Source organism: Diaphorina citri, unplaced genomic scaffold (genome assembly GCF_000475195.1).
Source record: "Diaphorina citri unplaced genomic scaffold, Diaci psyllid genome assembly version 1.1 scaffold164, whole genome shotgun sequence".
Lineage (NCBI taxonomy): Eukaryota > Metazoa > Arthropoda > Insecta > Hemiptera > Psyllidae > Diaphorina > Diaphorina citri.
The window spans coordinates 131356-152801 of record NW_007377601.1 but is presented as its reverse complement, the minus strand read 5'-3'; the positions used below and the strand labels follow the sequence as shown (position 1 = coordinate 152801).

At 38.8% G+C, this 21446-nt stretch overlaps 1 protein-coding gene across 1 annotated transcript in view; it reads left to right on the top strand.

Annotated features, from left to right (window-relative positions):
• LOC103505322 (protein lap4) overlaps window positions 1-21446 on the top strand; it is a gene marked incomplete at its 5' end in the record, with an annotated part of 90571 nt that overhangs the window by 51082 nt on the left and 18043 nt on the right. Inside the window, 3 exons of the mRNA XM_026820647.1 lie at window positions 358-520; window positions 15552-15727; window positions 16225-16368. Of these exons, the coding sequence (XP_026676448.1) occupies window positions 358-520; window positions 15552-15727; window positions 16225-16368 (483 nt within the window). The remainder of the gene's footprint in view (window positions 1-357; window positions 521-15551; window positions 15728-16224; window positions 16369-21446) is intronic.

The following is a 21446-nucleotide window of genomic DNA, read 5'->3' as shown; positions in this document are numbered from 1 at the left end:
GAACGGCTGGCTTTCTCCTATCCTGTCTTCCTTCTCTCTTCGATTTCGGGACGATAAGACCATAGCTGTTACAATCCCCTCTGTCAAACCTCTTAAAAAAAAAAAAAAAATGTTCCTCCCTACAAAAACTTTTCAGAAAGTTTGGCCTTTTAATGATGGCGAGATCTATGAAGGAGGGAAAACCCTGCTGAAAAAGTTCGTGTAAAGATACCCAGGTGTGCTTATTGGAACATGGCCTGACGCACTGCCGTGCGCTCAGATCCAATAGCGAGTACTTGTACTACTTCTCATGGCATTCCGTTTTCAATGTTGAATACTTGTTCCATTTTCACATATTCATGTTTTGTTCTTCCCCAGGCAATGAAACCCAAACCTATCGAAGAGAATATAGCAGACCCAGAAACTTCCCCATCACCAGTGCCGGTTGGTACGGGAGAAATCAACACGGTGGGGCTGCCTCTAACCTACCCTACGCCACCTGAGAGTGTGAGGGAGGGGGATCTGACGACCTCACATAATGGTGAGTGTTCTTCATTCGATTTCGGGACGATAAGACCATAGCAGTTACAATTCCCTCTGTCAAACCTCTTGAAAAAAAAAAAAAAATATTGTTCCTCCCTACAAAAACTTTTCAGAAAGTTTGGCCTTTTAATAATGGCGAGATCTATGAAGGCGGGAAAATCCTGCTGAAAAAGTTCGTGTAAAGACACCCAGGTGTGCTTATTGGAACATGGCCTGACGCAATGCCGTGCGCTCAGATCCAGTAGCAAGTACTTGTACTACTTGACATGGCATTCCATTTTCAATGTTGAATACTTGTTCCATTTTCACATATTCATGTTTTGTTCTTCCCCAGGCAATGAAACCCAAACCTATCGAAGAGAATATAGCAGACCCAGAAACTTCCCCATCACCAGTGCCGGTTGGTACGGGAGAAATCAACACGGTGGGGCTGCCTCTAACCTACCCTACGCCACCTGAGAGTGTGAGGGAGGGGGATCTGACAACCTCTCATAATGGTGAGTGTGCTTCTTCAGTCATCAGTGTTATCTTGCCTTTACCATACATGTGTACAGCAATAAACAGACAAGAACCATCCACAAGGGGCCTTGCCTTATTTGGTTCTTTTCTGCTTAATGCTGTCCATATATCCATATCAATTGTGGTAATATTCTAGTATTTATTTCAATAAATAAAACACTTCGTCCATATACTTCCCAGAGGGTAACGTGCTCATGATGCTCGAGTAATTGCCCCTTTAGATGGCCAGAGAAATTGTCTGAACCAAGTACATAGTTAGGTACATGCCAGCCTGAAATTTCCCTTGCTAAAGAATTAGCAAAGGCTGAGTGTTGAGGGCATCAACAACTCGCAAAATGTTGTAGCCAAAACTAAATGCTTCAAAAGCGATCACCCTAGGGCTGATTGAGGGCCGACGAAAAACGCCGACCCCGTCTAAACACCGGCAAAGGAGAAGAAGAAGAAGACAAAAAGATTGTATGACGAGAAAAGAAATTACCTGTAAATTGCCTCTGATTCATCATGTTGTTCCCAATGATCACTCATTTTAAAATAGCAATTCATACTGTGGTAATTTCACATTTTTATCTACAGGCTACAGGTGATAACTTTATCATTTCTGCAAAGGCCGTGGGGTTTTATCAGGAACTTATGGTTGATAGTGTGACTAACCTGTCATTCATTAACTTATTATATACACCTATGATGATATGATGTGATGTAGACTATTGGGTATTGAATACTGGGAGTATCAAAAAACTTGGATTTTTCTAGCATCTCGTTATACATAGTTGGATAGCGTCGCTGTGTCGAAGAGATAGTGTCGCTTTTCTTTAAAATATCGAGAATATTTGCTAAACACTAGACAGTCTAGCAGACATAAGAGCTCGGATGTTTTTCTTAGTCTGGCTCTAATACTGATGTAAGTATGCTTTTTCGGCGCGAACGACCTACTGTCCGTAGTGTTACAGCGCCTAAAAGGAGAAAAAGTATACTTGGGCCAGCGGTTTCCAAACTTTTTTCTACGCTGCCCCTTTTCTTTAAGTGTGAACGCTCCGCGGCCCCTTTACTGTATTTTATGTGGTTTTCTCGGAGAACTCCTTAAAGTTCGTCACGGCCGGGTCCCAATAAGGGAATCACTGCTTTAGTCCTTCATAGAAGATATGTATTTGGGTAAAATATTTGAATGAAAGGTCGATTTTTACTCAACAGTCTTGAAAAATCCAATTCTAAAGGCAAAACGGTAAGAAACTATTTTCAAAAGGTCAAAAATTCAGATTTTTTTATTTTTATTTAAATTATTAGTTTTATAACGGTCAACTCGTAACATTGTTGTAATGTGGAGTTGTGTAACTTATGTGCGGCTTGTATTTGTTTTCCGCAGACTATATTCATATCAAGAATCACAGAAGGAGGAGCGGCAGAGAGAGATGGAAAGCTTCAAGTCGGAGATCGCATTGTGTCTGTAAGTTGCATGTATCCCTTTACGTGTATTTATAATTACTTTATTATTCACTTATAAACTAGGTGATCCGTAGTTTTAGAAAAGTTTCATTTTCATTCATTTACCTATTTATCTGATGAGTAACATATACGAGTATACAAAGGTGTTTTTCCTTCCTAATCCTGACGTCTAAGAAAATTTTATATTTTTTAATTTAGGTACTTAGTACTTACATATTGACATACTAATCTATCGCTTCATAACTATTACCCGAGCATTAGCCTAAGTCTTATGTAATATTATTTTATTACCAAGGATAGCTAAAAACTCACCAGTTTGACCTAGCACTGGGTTCTGCTTTCTAATAAAACTACACGCACTTTAACCATTCTCTCAAAAGTTCTACATACCTTTGACAATAATTACGTATGCAAGGTTGTGGTTATGCACTGGGTTAGGTTATGCTAGGACTTAAATATAAACGTCAAAAAAATCGATCCAAACATAGCCTAACCCAGTAGCCCAGTACATAACCACAACCTGGTATATATGTACATATTTACACGATAGGTACGATTTTTCTTACTATCAGACTGAACAATAAATCACACAGTTTTGTCCGGTATACACAGTACGAAAGTTTAACAAAGATAAAACTACAACACTACTAAATTGTTTTTATGTAATTTAATTTGGAAAAGAAAATGGGATTAACAAGATAAACACGGATAAAAAAAAAAATTTCAATGTTTCCTTGTTGGAATCTCAAAACCGAATGTCTTCTTAATTATTTTCTCTTTTTTGTTTAGTTTTTTAAGCAAATTTAGAAAATGTATTTTTCTTTCCTTTTTGCTCCTCTATCTCTGTCTCACTCCTATTTCTATCCTCTTAAATGATGTTGACCATATATGTATTTTAGTTGAACATTTAATACCGTAAATAGTAATTAATACATTTTAATTATTGTTTATTTAGGTATTTAGTACTTACATATTGACATACTAATCTATCGCTTCATAACTATTACCCGAGCATTAGCCTAAGTCTTATGTAATATTATTTTATTACCAAGGATAGCTAAAAACTCACCAGTTTGACCTAGCACTGGGTTCTGCTTTCTAATAAAACTACACGCACTTTAACCATTCTCTCAAAAGTTCTACATACCTTTGACAATAATTACGTATGCAAGGTTGTGGTTATGCACTGGGTTAGGTTATGCTAGGACTTAAATATAAACGTCAAAAAAATCGATCCAAACATAGCCTAACCCAGTAGCCCAGTACATAACCACAACCTGGTATATATGTACATATTTACACGATAGGTACGATTTTTCTTACTATCAGACTGAACAATAAATCACACAGTTTTGTCCGGTATACACAGTACGAAAGTTTAACAAAGTTTTGTGTCTTTAAGAAGAATTTATCGTACAGTCGGATCGTAAGAAAAATCGTATCGTGTACACGCATTCTATTGTTGGTTTTTAATTTCTTCAACATATTCGGTAACACTTGAGTTTGTTCTTGCAGGATGTTGTGCTACCTAAGTCAGGACCCTTAGGTTTCAGCATCATCGGAGGTACAGACCATTCCTGCATTCCATTCGGACAACACAAGCCGGGTATATTCATTTCCCATGTAAGTAGAACAATTTGAGTAGATATAGATTTTAGGTTTCAGGAAACCAGAGAGTAGACTAGCGTCAAGTTGTGGGACTATAAACAGGGAGGAGAATAGCTAACCCTAACCAGCCTCGTTAGTTGGCAGTTCTTCAAAGGGTTCTCTCTTCTTTCTCCTATCCTGTCTTCCTTCTCTCTTCGATTTCGGGACGATAAGACCCTAGCAGATACAGTTCCCTCTATCTAATCTCTTTAAAAAATGGTTTGGTAGGTAACAACCAGAAGATAGGTTTATTTGTTTGTTGTTTTTAACATCTTGACTCATTTCCACAGATTGTCCCCGGCGGTGTTGCCGCCCTGTCCGGCAAGCTACGTATGGGAGACAGAATACTTGCCGTCAATGGACGAGACGTGAGCAAAGTAACGCATGAGGAGGCTGTCCTGGCCCTGCTAGAACCCTGTCCGGAGATCCTCCTCAAGATACAGCACGATCCTCATCCCGAAGGATTCCAGGTAAGTTTCTATCTTCTTAATCCTAACTTGTAGCTGATACTGGCACTTTTTTATTTACTATTCAGAGAAGAGTATTCTCCCCATCTAAAGAGTAGAAAAAAGTTGAAAAAAGTTCAAATGTTAAATAGAAGATTAATATGAGGCTCCAGACTCGGGGGGTACAAAAGTCTTTTAAAATCATATTGCCATAAATCACATTTAACAAAAGTGTTAGTATTCGTTTCGAGTGATCAGAACCTTGATGTAGTGTTTTGCGTTGTAATGGTTTTTTTCATTGGATGCAGCTAAGAGTGGTTGTGCTCGATCCCTTGGTAAGATAACGTATGGTTCTTTTGTACCATTCATAAAACAAATTTTGTCTATAGTACCCTGTAGGTTGTCATGATTTTTAGTGCAGGACCCTGTATTGAACGCATGACCCCCATCCAATAGAAATTCTTTGATCCATAAGTTTTCAATATAAAATACTTACCTATCTGATTTTAATGTAAGAATTCTGTTAGAGTAATATGCTGTGTCATCTGGCATCCCAAGCAGCTCATCAATAAATTGTTATTGATTGTTTCTCTCTCTATTTATATTATAAACATTTGGAGCTTATTTTACATGGGTTAAAGTTACTGAGACTATTAGGTAAAATTTTACTCAGGCACTTATTTTAACACCTCCTGCACTATTTCTATTGCGTAATTGCGTTTGATATTTGGCATGAAAGTCTAACCCCTTCTACATGTTTTTGATGTTGTCAACCTCTCACAATACAGAAATTCCCCAGTAGAATTTATTTCCCATTTTATTTCTTATATTTTCGTTTTTTGAAGGCGTGAAAAATGCGTCTTTTTACAAATAGATACTTGGATCATCAGATCATCTTTTAATTTATGTGTTCCCTCTCCAACATTTCCCTTGAATGACATGAACACTAGTTGAAGGGCGCTTACGCTCTGGAGTAGAAGGTCTTCTAAAGCTGTGTCCACACATAGTCGACGCCGTCGATCAACCGTCAATCGATGGTCGACCGACGTCGACTGAAACCGTACACTGCCTCTACATCAGATTCACCTCTTCACAATCGACTGGGTCAATCAACTATGTGTGAACACAGCTTTACAGTCTTTTTCCGACATTGTGTGTTATTAGGTTCGCATTGGTTGTTTTGACTTTCCTTTTAAAGTTAAAGCTATTTAATTTTCCCCACTACCCAACTTTCTGTACTGACTGTTCGGTCCTTCTGTTCCCACAGGAAATCACCCTGATTCGTCAGGAAGGAGAGAAGCTGGGCATGCATATCAAGGGTGGTTTGAGAGGACAGCGCGGTAACCCATTGGACAAGAATGATGAGGGAGTGTTCATTACCAAGATCAACTCCGGAGGGGCAGCTAAACGGGACGGTAGACTGAAGGTAAGTGTCGAAAGTCAGGGTTGAATGGCTAATCCAATCAGCTTGAATCCTACTTCCTAGAAGCAATGCTGTATGGATCAACACTAATCCGAGAAAAGTTAGAGCATTCCACTTGGAACTTTGTTTGGGCAAATTCCTATATTAAATGTGATTAAACTATCAGATTGAGAAACTCAGCAGAAGGAGTGCTTCTAGATGAAGAAATGTCATCAAAGGATTTCGAGATATTATCCAGATCTTCAAGTCTTGTTCATGATGTCTTCTTCAATACTGAATAGCAGAAGGACTACTAACTAGTATGGAATTGTCAACTATCTGATGTACCACAGAATTCTCTATGAGAATGCTCTGGAGGCGTCTTTTTACAAATAGATACTTGGATCATCAGATCATCTTTTAATTTATGTGTTCCCTCTCCAACATTTCCCTTGAATGACATGAATACTAGTTGAAGGGCGCTTACGCTCTGGAGTAGAAGGTCCTCTAAAGCTGTGTCCACACATAGTCGACGCCGTCGATCAACCGTCAATCGATGGTCGACCGACGTCGACTGAAACCGTACACTGCCTCTAGAACAGATTCACCTCTTCACAATCGATGGGGTCAATCAACTATGTGTGAACACAGCTTTACAGTCTTTTTCCGACATTTATGTATTTTAATAGGTTCGCATTGGTTATTTTGACTTTCCTTTTAAAGTTAAAGCTATTTAATTTTCCCCCACTACCCAACTTTCTGTACTGACTGTTCGGTCCTTTTGTTTCCACAGGAAATCACCCTGATTCGTCAGGAAGGAGAGAAGCTGGGTATGCATATCAAGGGTGGCTTGAGAGGACAGCGCGGTAACCCACTGGACAAGAATGATGAGGGAGTGTTCATTACCAAGATCAACTCCGGTGGGGCTGCTAAAAGGGACGGTAGACTCAAGGTAAGTGTCGAAAGTTAGGGTTGAATGGCAGTAAGGGTTGAATGGCCCTTTGTTTGTAATTATTGTATTTTGTGCATGATTATAACCAATAAAGAGTACGAGTAGATGCCCTTCGCACTCAATCTTTGCTAATTCTTTAGCGAGGGAAATTTCAGGCTGTTATGCTCCCTGTTTAAAGTCCCCCAGCCAGACTAAGCTGGAGAGTTAACGGAACATAAAGGACTAATTCATGATCTTTGATTTTATGCTCCCTGTTTAAAGTCCCCCAGCCAGACTAAGCTGGAGAGTTAACGGAACATAAAGGACTAATTCATGATCTTTGATTTTTTCCAGGTGGGCATGCGTCTACTTGAAGTGAACGGTATGTCCTTGCTAGGCGCATCTCATCAGGAGGCTGTCAATACACTGCGCTACTCAGGACATCAAATATCGCTCACCGTATGCAAGGGTTTCGAGCGTGGGGATATAGAAAGGAGAGCGAGTACAAGTGAGGGCAGTCGGTCCGTGACGCAGAGTATGTCCAGTTTGGATCGCGAGGATTTGGACACCGATGTGTTTAAACAGGTAAGAATTGGTTGGGTGGATTAGCTCGTTCAGGAGAACCCTGACACTTAAAAGAAGGTTTGGATCGTGAGGATTTGGACACCGATGTGTTTAAACAGGTAAGAATTGGTTGGGTGGATTAGCTCGTTCAGGAGAACCCTGACACAAAATGAAAGAAACCTGCCTCCGTGGCGTAGTGGTCAGCTCGTCTGGCAAACAAGTGGGCGTGGGTTCGATCCCAGCCGAGGCGTGGAATTCTATCCTTATTTATTTGAGAATTTGACATAATAATGGAGCTCTAAGGGTTAGGAGGTAGAGAACATCGGCAAATTTTTCAAATTCCATGGCAAGTTTTTCAGTAATTTTCAAGTACCTTCAATTAAATGCACATTTTCTCTTATTTATTGTGTTTCACTGTTATAAACATGTTTAATGATTTTTGTTTCCAGGAGGAAGAGATGAAGAAAGAATTGGTGGAGTGGGAGAAAGAGGAACAAGAAGAACGGAAAGAGAACCTCGAATTGGATGAAGTGAGAGAGAAGTCCACACCCGAAATGGTAAGTGAATCTTGATTGGAACAACAATAGAGAATTTAAGCCAAAATTGGATAAAGAGAGAAATCATGATACGGTACAACAATCTGCCGTTGCAATGAACATAAGAACATCACTAGACTAACTCCCTAAAATAATTTCTTGTTGATTTTGGCAGGGGCCTATTGTTAAGCACAAAATAATGAGGCATTATTTCCTAGATGGAAACTGTGTATTGTACATTTTATTTGGGGCCTCTTTGTAAGCTTTGTCCTGTACAATAACCCACTTCCGGGTTGGCAAACAATAATGCAACACCCTGTTTATTTATTATCATGTTTAAGGAGGTTTGATAGAGGGGATTCATAGCTGCTAAAGTCTATCGCCCCGAAATCGAAGAGAGAAGGAAAACAGGATAGTAGAAAGCCAGCCGAGAACAAAGATTATCCGTTCAGGATAAAATCCGCCCCGGGCGAGAATCGAACCCGCGACCTGAAAAATGAAATAAAATAATAAAATGATTTGTAATACAGGTCCTAGACGTGGTGAAAGCTGCAGAACAATTAGCTTTAGGCACCAAGGACAACGTTTCCATTCCTCCTAAATCTCCGGGCGGTCAAAAGTCGACCGGTGAAAGCATCAAGACGACCACAGTGGTAATGAGCAAACATACCCTCGCCCCTCAAACCCCTCCCCCTGAGCGAAGTCCGGTAAGTGTGAAACCTGCCATACGATCACCCCTCAGTATTATCTTTGCAAATAGTGCAGGCTATATCTCAAACCATTGAGGGTCACCCTTGTTGAATAATGAGCAAACATACCCTCGCCCCTCAAACCCCTCCCCCTGAGCGAAGTCCGGTAAGTGTGAAACCTGCCATACGATCACCCCTCAGGATTATCTTTGCAAATAGTGCAGGCTATATCTCAAACCAGTGAGGGTCACCCTTGTAGTCACCCATCAAGTGATTAATAGTGACACTCATTAGAGTAGATGCATGGTTCGAAATAGTTAGTACCCTGTTTGAAATAAAACATGGTAAATTGACAATCCATACACCTGAAAATGAAACCTCGTATTTTAATAGTGTATTTACTGTTTCGATTATAAGAGCTGATTAAGCTGCATTGATGAATGCAGTTAAAATTAAATGGAAATTGATATTTGTCGATGTTTCCATCATGCACTAAAAAAATACGGATACAAGGTTTTCATTTTCGGGTATTCATTATAGTGAAATGTTAATTAGAAAAGAGATTACTTTGAAATTAAATAATTAAACTCCAAAATTCTAGTCACCCACATGAGCTATACCTGCTGCTGTGCAGTACCAGCCTCCTGTTACTTTTGTATCTCCTTACTTCTATCCTGTGTTACAACAACACAATCCAATGATACTAACACCTGTGCCTCCCACACCTCAACATTATCACTGTGACTATCCACATCCTAAACATCAGCTCTTGACTACAGCCGAGATCAACCCCTGTCAAGCAACTCAGACATCCTTGTCCTTTGAAGAGTATTGTAGACAGACGAAAAAATGTAGAGCTTTGACAAATTTTGCACTTGCTTGCTTACTTACTTGCCTGCTTTAGTTTTTACGGTGGATTCAAAATTGCTGATTTGGACCACAGTTTGAATCAAAATTTAAGGAGCACTTAATTGAAAGAACAAAAAAAAAAAATCAGTTTCAAATCAGCAACTCACGAACCCTGTTAAAATTACACTTTGGTTTGTCTTGCATGTACTAATCAATATCTAAACCGGCTCGGTATTTCACTTTGCAAAGAATACCTGTAATAAAACGTGTGATTTATGTTTGTTTGAGTTATTCAGCTGTGTTTTCTTTGAGTCTATGAAAAACTCCGCTTATAAAAACCTATGAAACTGGTAGAATAGACTATCGTATCTAATCTAGTCTTACCCAACTTAAGCGCTCCCGGTACTGTGGACATTAGGTGGCTCTCCAGAGCATTCTCATAGAGAATTCTGTGGTACATCAGATAGTTGACAATTCCATACTAGTTAGTAGTCCTTCTGCTATTCAGTATTGAAGAAGACATCATGAACAAGACTTGAAGATCTGGATAATATCTCGAAATCCTTTGATGACATTTCTTCATCTAGAAGCACTCCTTCTGCTGAGTTTCTCAATCTGATAGTTTAATCACATCTAATGTAGGAATTTGCCCAAACAAATTTCCAAGTGGAATGCTCTAACTTTTCTCGGATTAGTGTTGATCCATACAGCATTGCTTCTAGGAAGTAGGATTCAAGCTGATTGGATTTTGCTAGTAATACTGAACAAAAGTCTAAGTGAAACGTGGAACACAATTTAGCACCAAGAATAGTTTTCTTTCATGTGTGTCCTATTAGTGGCAGTTGGCGTTACGTGGCATTGACTTCTTGGACGGGAGGCGTCTGCAAACCAAACAAAACCAAAATATGCTTCCTGTTGGTGGGATAGAATAGCCACACACTCCATTCACGCTAGTTAACATGGACTTGGTAATTTGAATTGAAATGATCAGAGTAAAACCTTCAAGTTTACGGATATTGGACCATATCATTATTAGGTAACTTCTTAGCTAAACCATTATTTTGATATGGCAATAACTAACTGCTTAAAAGAGTCCTCAGAAATTGTTTCGGATCGACAAAAAACTATATGTATGATAATTATTTGAATGTAAGCTATAATAGAACAGCTATAATACAATTTTGAAAGTATGGTGAAAACGGAGAAAAAATATTTAACTCTACATGCAAAGAATTTCAAGAAAATCGAAGAACATCATTTACAAAATATAGAAAAAAAGGAAAATATAAAAGAGGAAATTGAGTAAAATGGCACAAGCGGGTACTTACAAAATATGGAAGAAAAATCTGTATTAAGTGTACATAGGTATATGAAAACAAAACTTGAACTATTAAAAACAATCAGGACACTAAGTATTGAAATTATTAAAAAAATATATATATTTGTAAAGTTAATATAAAATTATCGATGGATGGAAATAGTATCATTACAAAAATATTTGAGAAAAATTAAACTAAATTGAACTTATTCCCACTTGATTGGCATTTGCTGATTAATATCATTTGGTATTATTAAGCGGCAAAACTTGGATAAGGGATGAATTCGAGGAAATAGTATCATTACAAAAATATTTGAGAAAAATTAAACTAAATTGAACTTATTCCCACTTGATTGGCATTTGCTGATTAATATCATAAGCGGCAAAACTTGGATAAGGGATGAATTCGAATTTGAAGGTAATACTTGGCATTTGAGACAAAACACTACGAAAGCAAAGCACAACTATCAAACTGAAGCATTTAAGCACAAATTCTACAGAGTAATATGCAATAACTTTTAAAATCAAAGGTAGCGTCCTTGCTTGTCATGAAGATTCTGATCTGTATTGTGTCTCTCTTCACCCATCTGAAGAGGGTCATACTACGGGATAGGCATGCTACGACACAGACCCCAGAGTAATATGCAATAACTTTTAAAATCAAAGGTAGCGTCCTTGCTTGTCATGAAGATTCTGGTCTGTATTGTGTCTCTCTTCACCCGTCTAACGGGATAGGCATGCTACGACACAGACCTGTAAAGACCAATGTCTCATTGTTACTAAATAAAGGAACGAATGAATGACATTTAAGCAGCGTGTGTAGAAAGCTCTCCCTTATAAGCATTGCCACTTGGCTAAAACTAACCGGCATGGTTCGTTTTAGCCTTTACACTAGAAGACCAAAATTGGCTCGAAGTCTTTCGAGCTTGAACGGTATGTACATAAGTATGCGATGGTTAACAAATCATCCGGTATCAGGTGTGATATACGACAGTCATTAAAGAGTTGGTGAACACAGCAGTTCCATTTTACGACATAAGCACATTTTGCAGAGCACCATTAAGCTTGGTGTCCAACTGTCCACAGTACCGGGAGCGCTTAAATTGGGTAAGACTAGATTAGAAACGATAGTCTATTCTACCAGTTTCATAGGTTTTTATAAGCGGAGTTTTTCATAGACTCAAAGAAAACACAGCTGAATAACTCAAACAAACATAAATCACATGTTTTATTACTGGTATTCTTTGCAAAGTGAAATACCGAGTAGGTTTAGATATTGATTAGTACATGCAAGACAAACCAAAGTGTGATTTTAACAGGGTTCGTGAGTTGCTGATTTGAAACTGATTTTTTTTTTTGTTCTTTCAATTAAGTAAGTGCTCCTTAAATTTTGATTCAAACTGTAGTCCAAATCAGCAATTTTGAATCCACCGTAAAAACTAAAGCAGGCAAGTAAGTAAGCAAGCAAGTGCAAAATTTGTCAAAGCTCTACATTTCTCATGCAATTTAAAATTTCATGTGGGTGACTAGAATTTTCCAGTTTAATTCTTTAATTTGAAAGTAATCTCTTTTCTAACTAACATTTCACTATAATGGATACCTGAAAATGAAAACCTTGTATCCGTATTTTTTTAGTGCATGATGGAAACATCGACAAATATCATTTTTTATTTAATTTTAAATGCATTCACCTTTCAGGTCCTTGTAATCCGGAAGATGCGGGTTCGAATCCCAACGGAGGCAAGGCGTTTTGTCCTCGTCATTTCAGGTCAACTTCCTCGGCCTAGTGGTTATCACATTAGGCTTGCACTCCGGAGGTCCCGGCTTCCATTCCCGGAGGGGTCGAAGTTTTTTGCCTCTGTGCTTGCGGCGCAGTTATTTCATGGTGCAAATGGAGGACTCAAGAAATTTAACAGGCCTGAGAACATTGCTTGGAAAAAAAAAAAATCGGCTGCAGCGGAGTGGGAGGAATAGGGTAGAAAATCTTGGAAAAGTAGACTGGAAATTTTGAAAAATTGGACTGGAAAACCCGGAAAAGTCAGGGAATTTTATTTTTCCATTTTGGTAGACACCCTGATCAGTGTTATCTTGCCTTTACCATACATTTGGACAGCACTAAGCAGAAAAGAACCATACATAAAGTACCTTGGGTTATGTATGGTTCTTTTCTGCTTAATGCTGTCCATTTATCCATAACAATGGTAGTAATATTCTAGTACCTATGCCTTATGTATGGTTCTTTTCTGTTTAATGCTGTCCATATATTCATATCAATGTTAGTAACATTCTTGTATTGATTCCTAATTTTCTATAAGTAGAACACTTCGTTTCTGCTTAATGCTGTCCATATATCCATATCAATTGTGGTAATATTCTAGTATTTATTTCAATAAGTAAAACACTTCGCCCATATTCTTCCCAGAGGGTAACGTGCTTATGATGTTCGAGCATTTGCCCCTTTGGATGGCCAGAGAAATTGTCCGAACCAAGTACATACCAGCCTGAAATTTCTCTTGCTAAAGAAATAACAAAGGTGTAGTGTTAAGGGCATCATCCAATCGTAAAATTTTGTAGCTAAAACTAAATGTCAGCATAAAAGCAATCACCCTAGGGCTGATTGAGGGCCGACGAAAAACGCCGACCCCGTCTAAACACCGGAAAAGGCAAAGAAGAAGAAGATTGTATGACGAGAAAAAAAGTTACCTGTAAATTGCCTCTGATTCATCATGTTGTTCCCAATGATCATTCATTTTAAAATAGCAATTCATACTGTGGTAATTTCACATTTTTATCTATAGGTGATAACTTTTATCATTTCTGCAAAGGCCGTGGGTTTTATCGGAAAGAGAAGGTTGATAGTGTGACTAACCTGTCATTCATTAACTTATTATATACACCTATGATTTGATGATATGATGTGAGGCAGACTATTGGGTATTGAATACTGGGAGTATCAAAAAACTTGGATTTTTCTAGCATCTCCTTATATACATAGTTGGATAGCAAGAGATAGTGTCGCTTTTCTTTAAAATATCGACAATATTTGCTAAACACTAGACAGTCTAGCAGACATAAGAGCTCGGATGTTTTTCTAGAAGAAGAAGATTGTATGACGAGAAAAAAAGTTACCTGTAAATTGCCTCTGATTCATCATGTTGTTCCCAATGATCATTCATTTTAAATTAGCAATTCATACTGTGGTAATTTCACATTTTTATCTACAGACTTTATCATTCCTGCAAAGGCCGTGGGGTTTTATCAGGAACTTATGGTTGATAGTGTGACTAACCTGTCATTCATTAACTTATTATATACACCCATGATGATATGATGTGAGGTAGACTATTGGGTATTGAATACTGGGAGTATCAAAAAACTTGGATTTTTCTAGCATCCCGTTATACATAGTTGGATAGCAAGAGATAGTGTCGCTTTTCTTTAAAATATCGAGAATATTTGCTAACACTAGACAGTCTAGCAGACATAAGAGCTCGGATGTTTTTCTTTATATTTTCCTTTCCATTTTGTAGCCAGACATGTTCGTAGCCAAGATAAATCTTGGCAACAATAATAATGCGTATACATCACACAATCTGTCAGGTATCAGTTAACGGAAATGGTCCAAAACTTTTCCATTTTATGAGCAAAAATTATTACTACATATTTATTTTTGAAGAAGTTTGATAGAGGGAGCTGTAACGGCTAAGGTCTTATCGTCCCGAAATCGAAGAGAAAAGGAAGATGAAATAGGAGAAAGCCAGCCGTTCCGAGAACGAAGAGCAATAAATAAATCTCATAAATGCAAATAATAAATAAGATAGATTGGCCCTTTATCTTGAATTTTTTGCGTTCCATTTTTCTCATTATTGAAAGACAATCCTTTTTACTTTGGCCTCGGGGGATCAGCACCAATGTGGTTCAACAAAGTCTCGAAAACTAGTTTTTCTTCCAAACCCCCCAGTATGTGTTTTCCGAGAGGTACACAAACCTAAATATGGGGTGTCGAGCTTTGTTGATCATTCTTATCTCGAGCGCTAAGTATGTCATGGAGCTAGGATGTAAGACTCAGTTGTTATCAGTGCGTTGTTAGAGACACATCATGTATTCACGCAGTAGAAATAAGATCATTAAGAACGTTTTCTATCGGTCCAAAGGTAATTAACTCTAGTGAATGTGGGTTTTCAATAGTGGGGTTTTTACGTACGTTTGCATGGCTATCCAGTGCCATATATTATGGTTTATTCATGAGTTTAAATGAATACTATTGTTTTTACTTTGGAAATTTTACGTCTTTACCTTATAGCAGTGAATGATTCATTGATATTTTAATTGCTTTTCCAATAAGCAATTAAAATAGTAAGACATGCGTCTCAATTCTTGATCAGTTTGTTTTTCAGCGTAGATTGAACCCGTATTAAGCTGTCAAGTATGTAGAAAAACCATTGAAGCAGCGAGAAAGCTATATTCATCTGAATGCGTATCTTTTGCGGAAGGATAAAGTAAATAAAGGTGGTTCGATTGACTTTTAGACTGATATTAGGACTGATAACCGTAGATTCGTAGAAGCTTAACCCAAACCATGGTCAGAATACAAAATACCAAAACCAATTTCTACCATGAACACCTTTAATACTTTTAGCTTGCAGGTAGACATAAGATCTAAATTTCCGACTCTTTGATTTCAGAAACGGACGGACTAAGTGCAATCGAGTACCGAGAGATTCACATCGAGCGGACACAGGCTGGTCTCGGGATTTCCATAGCGGGGGGTGTGGGTTCGACTCCGTTCAAGGGAGAAGATGACGGGATCTTCATTTCTCGCGTCACTGAGGGAGGACCCGCGGATTTGGCCGATTTGAGGGTGAGTGATGGATTTTAGTTTGACCTCTATTTTGGGGGTGAGTGCTACTTGACCAATCGTCAAACGTTAGTTTCAAGGGGTGCTAGCTAAAGTTAAAGCAAGCAAGCTAAAAGAATAAAGAGATCATTGTTCCCCCGCTTTCACCTTAGGCCATATAAATATGTAGCTAGTTTTTGGATATCATTCCGTACATTTGGGAGAGAAAAAAATACTAAAATATAGTAGTACACACCTAGTATACTTGTACTTTGCTGAAATATTGAGGATAAGGAAAGTGAAAATAAGAAGAAGACTATGCTGATCTTACTCCTTCCCCCTTTGATCACAGGTGGGTGACAAAGTGCTCGCAGTGAATGGCAGATCCCTGCCCCCGCCGGGAATCGAACCCGGGTCTCCCGCGTGCAAGGCGAGCGCAGTGACCACTACGCCATGGGAGCTGACTGAAAGTGAAAATAAGAAGACTATGCTGATCTTACTCCTTCCCCCTTTGATCACAGGTGGGTGACAAAGTGCTCGCAGTGAATGGTAGATCCCTGCTAGGAGCAGACCACTACACGGCTGTAGAGTTTTTGAGAGCCGCAGGTGCTGTGCTTATCCTCAATGTGTGCCGCGAAGTTCCTAGACTACCTCCTGGCGCTAGGGTGAGTAATAAAATGTGTGAACGTCACACGACCTTCCTTATCCTATACCGCTAACTGCACTCTTCACAGATCATCGTTAGTAGAGCTAAAGTCCAAATCTACGCTTATTTTAGCATGGGCTCTTATGGAGACAAATTGAAGTCAGGATTTAAAGTACAACTTGAAAATTAAACTAAATAAATTACTTCCCTTAATACAGGATAAGGAAAGTGAAAATTAATAATTTCTTTGAATATAATCTTACAAATGGTCTTTCCCCGATACAAAGATTTTATACCGCTTCTGAAAATCGAACCATAGTCTCTTCTGTTATCAATCCAATAAATTAACTTCTCCACTACTAGGACTGTTGAATACTAATGAGTTTTTCACAGCAATGCTTGATTGGATTCGAGCCAAGATCGTATTAGTAATGCAGCGTCCCACAAACACTCGTACCTTCATAAATGTACTTATATCTTCAATGAAGAATTATATGAAGATTCTTTATATACATATGTATACTTATAACTTCATAATATGTATGTATATTTGTGTTGTGGATTGGTGAGGAAGATGAAGTGGGGAAAAATTTTACCTGAAAGATGCAATGGCATATTGTAAACATGAATGAGAATCGTCTTGAGCGTAAATAGCTGAGTGCTTGACAATAGAGCCGTGTAAAAAGTGAGTGAGCTATTCATAAATCATTGATACATTCGCATGTGAATAGTCTATCTTAGGTAATATTTCACGCCAAATCGAATGGTGCAACTTCTAGCACCGGCCGACGTACAGTTGAGAAGTTACGGGTTCGATACTTCTCTGTGTCAATGAATTTTACTATTTTTTTTGGGAACCGTTTTGGGAAATGATTTAAGAGTACTTTCACTGAAACTGTCGTTACCAGAGTAACCGATAACAAGTATATTGCGCCAGTTATCATTGAGGTAAGTACGAGGCTTGTACTAATCCTCAACACAGTGCTGCCTTTGTATTGGATACTATGAGGCCTAGAATTGCGCCAGTTATCATTGAGGTAAGTACGAGGCTTGTACTAATCCTCAACACAGTGCTGCCTTTGTATTGGATACTATGAGGCCTAGACCAACCATCAGATTGATCATTTGTCTAAACTGGTGAAGGATGGCTATGACTAGTTCATATGGTGTCGGTTTAGTATTGAACACAATCCGGTTCTCTTGAGGTTGAATTGTTAATTGCACGCTTTAATACCCGATTTCACAGTCAGCTTGGTAATTAAAGTAACCAGAAAATGTACCATCTAGTTAACAAACTAAAACAAATGGACAGTAATATCAGCAGTTGATTAACGACTGTGAAATCTGGACATTAATTTCTTTACTTTTGCACGTATTCTAAATTAGTTATTTATATCTGCATGAGCATGTATTTATCCTTTAGTTTTTCTTTTTCTCCATTGATATTTCTCATAGGTTGGTACTTATTCCTCAAATATGTTTCGTTTTCTTTGAAACTCATAGGTATCTAATGTTCGTTTACAGAAAGTTGTAGTGGATCAGGTTCTTATTGAATTCAGAGTAGTCAGAACAAAGTTCTTTAGCTTCTTGGATATTTGCTTACAGTATTTCTTGCTTACGGGTCCTATAGATTATAGGGTTATTCTTTATTGCTTTTAAATCAATAGCTAATACCTACTTGATTTCGTAACATTTTATAACTTTAATATTGGGCCTTTTGTTGGGACTAGCTATTGACATTGCTTTGGGTTTTCTTCTTGCAAAATATTACAAAATGAATTGCAGATTTGTAAACCTTATTAAATTTACTGAAAAGGGCTTCTCTTTTTCTTTGGTTATTTTACTTTACTGACACTAACGCTGCCTCATTCTTCCCGACATATACTGACGGTTTACGGGTTTTTTTACATCCGATCTATTAATTTCTAATTAATCAACTATTTTTAATATTTATACCGGGTCCGAATAACATTTTATCCCCTCTGAACTCCAAATACATTGTTTCCATCTTTTTGGTTGACTTTCTGAATGTTTCTTCAATTTCTCTTGGTTGGTAAAATTTCATTGATTTTTCTAATTTACTTAAGTGGGGATTTAAATTTAATTTATCTAACTTGACAGGGCTAATGTTATTTTTTGCCTGTGGCTTTGTTGATCATTCTTATCTCGAGCGCTAAGTATGTCATGGAGCTAGGATGTAAGACTCAGTTGTTATCAGTGCGTTGTTAGAGACACAACATCATGTATTCACGCAGTAGAAATAAGATCATTAAGAACGTGTTCTATCGGTCCAAAGGTAATTAACTCTAGTGAATGTGGGTTTTCAATAGTGGGGTTTTTACGTATGTTTGCATGGCTATTCAGTGCCATATATTATGGTTTATTCATGAGTTTAAATGACTACTATTGTTTTTACTTTGAAAATTTTACGTCTTTACCTTATAGCAGTAAATGATTCATTGATATTTTAATTGCTTTTCCAATAAGCTATTAAAATAGAAAGACATGCGTCTCAATTCTTGATCAGTTTGTTTTTCAGCGTAGATTGAACTCGTATTAAGCTGTCAAGTATGTAGAAAAACCATTGAAGCAGCGAGAAAGCTATATCTATCTGAATGCGTATAATTTTGAGAAAGGATATAAAGTTTATAAAGGTGGTTCGATTAACATTAGACTGATATTAGGACTGATAATTGTGATCAGAATAAAAACGGCTGGTAATTAATCAGAAGTCACTACAATGAAAAAGAAAGCTCTTTTTTTTATTAATATTTATTAGAGAAAGAAAGCTCTTATTTTTGTGTCTGACCTAACCCCCTAATAACACTGGTCACTGCTCATTTATGACGGCTCCTTTTTGTAGCAATTTTTCACTGTCGTGGCTTCTGAACTATTACCAAAAGGCCAAACACAATGTCTATCAAGAACACCTTATCTTTCAGTTTGCAGGTAGATACGTAAATCTAAATTTCCGACTCTTTGATTTCAGAAACGGACGGATTAAGTGCAATCGAGTACCGAGAGATTCACATCGAGCGGACACAGGCTGGTCTCGGGATTTCCATAGCGGGGGGTGTAGGTTCGACTCCGTTCAAGGGAGAAGATGACGGGATCTTCATCTCTCGCGTCACTGAGGGAGGACCAGTCCAACAGCAAACTCAATTTGAAATTTATTTAACCTATATGAAAAATATGTATACTTAAAATGTCAAATAAAAATTACAATTACAATATTCGAGTATATAAAGGTGTTTTTCCTTCCTAATCCTGACGTCTAAGAAAATTTTATATTTTTTGAGTATATAGAATTTCTCTTTGAAAATAGTACACATATTTTACTGTAGGTATTCTTAAGTCATTGTAAAGGTGTGTGCAAACATAGTCGACCGGCCGTCGATCGACCATCAATCGACGGCCGTGGACTATGTGTGGACTGTGGATACACCTTAAAAGTAACAATAAACCATTCAATTCAATTCACTTCTACTTCTCTTCTCCAGATCAACGGTGTAGATGTAGAAGGTGCACGTCACGACCAGGCAGTGTCCATGCTGACCGGTCTAGAACGGTTTGTCCGCATTGTAGCCGAGCGTCCCGTGTCCCTCTCGAGTCCCGGGTTCGATGCCCGCCCTCCTCTCAACTTCGCCAAGTCCCCCTCCCCCTACTCTCCCAACAGCTATATGGCACATCGACCCAACTTCCGAACATCTTCCCCTCTGTCGCCAACCACGCCCGCGACCAACGCGACAACGAGGCCTAGTGCCGCGACTAATGCAACTGCGGTCAATAATGCCGCGACTAAGCCGCGACCAGCGCCGCGGAAATTGACGAGCTCCTCTTACTCTCCCAACAGCTATATGGCACATCGACCCAACTTCCGAACATCTTCCCCTCTGTCGCCAACCACGCCCGCGACCAACGCGACAAACGCGAGGCCTAGTGCCGCGACTAATGCAACTGCGGTCAATAATGCTGCGACTAAGCCGCGACCAGCGCCGCGGAAATTGACGAGCTCCTCTTCCATCACTTCGGAAACGTCGGAACCCCCACCTACCCCTGCACCTCAGGTAATAGCTGCATGCTAGGCTTGTCCCCTGATGAGCTCCTCTTCCATCACTTCGGAAACGTCGGAGCCCCCACCTACCCCTGCACCTCAGGTAATATGTAGCTGCATGCTAGGCTTGCCCCCCTGATTGCTTTCTACTCTAAGGTGGGTTGGGGTAAGGCCAGCCACTATCTAGCAGGTAGACCTGACGACTGGTACACCTGATCAGGTCTACCTGATAGTATGTATGCTCATGGTGTCAGGTATACTTGATCAGACCTGATCGTGAGTGGTTGGCCTAACTTTGAGACAAGTGTAAAACTTTGTGTCAGGTATACTTGATCAGACCTGATCGTGAGTGGTTGGCCTAACTTTGAGACAAGTGTAATATTGATTCGCCAACTTTACCCGATTTGAGGGTGAGTGATGGATTTTAGTTTGACCTCTATTTTGGGGGTGAGTGCTACTTGACCAATCGTCAAACGTTAGTTTCAAGTGGTGCTAGCTAAAGCTAAAGCAAGCAAGCAAGCTAGCTAGCTAGCTAGTTAAAAGAATAAGGAGATCGTTGTTCCCCCGCTTTCACTTTAGGCCATATAAATATGTAGCTAGTTTGTGGATATCATTCCGTATATTTGGGAGAAAAAAATACTAAAATATAGTAGTACACACCTAGTATACTTGTACTTTGCTGAAATTGAGGATAAGGAAAGTGAAAATAATAAATAAATAAATAATAAAATAAATGTCTTTCTTTGTGTTACTATATCACAACTTTGGTGCTCACTGCAGCATTGTAGGATTTTTCCAAATACATAGGTAAGTATATCGCAATAATCCAGCTCCCAATTACCTACCATGCTGGCACCGGTCGCTATGCGCATTTATATTACATAGCTACTCATTTTCCTCACGAGGCTGAGTGGGCCCCGTAACGGCCAGTCACGGAATCAATCATTTGCATGATACAAATTTCTTGACCCCGCCGGGAATCGAACCCGGGTCTCCCGCGTGCAAGGCGAGCGCAGTGACCACTACGCCATGGGAGCTGACAA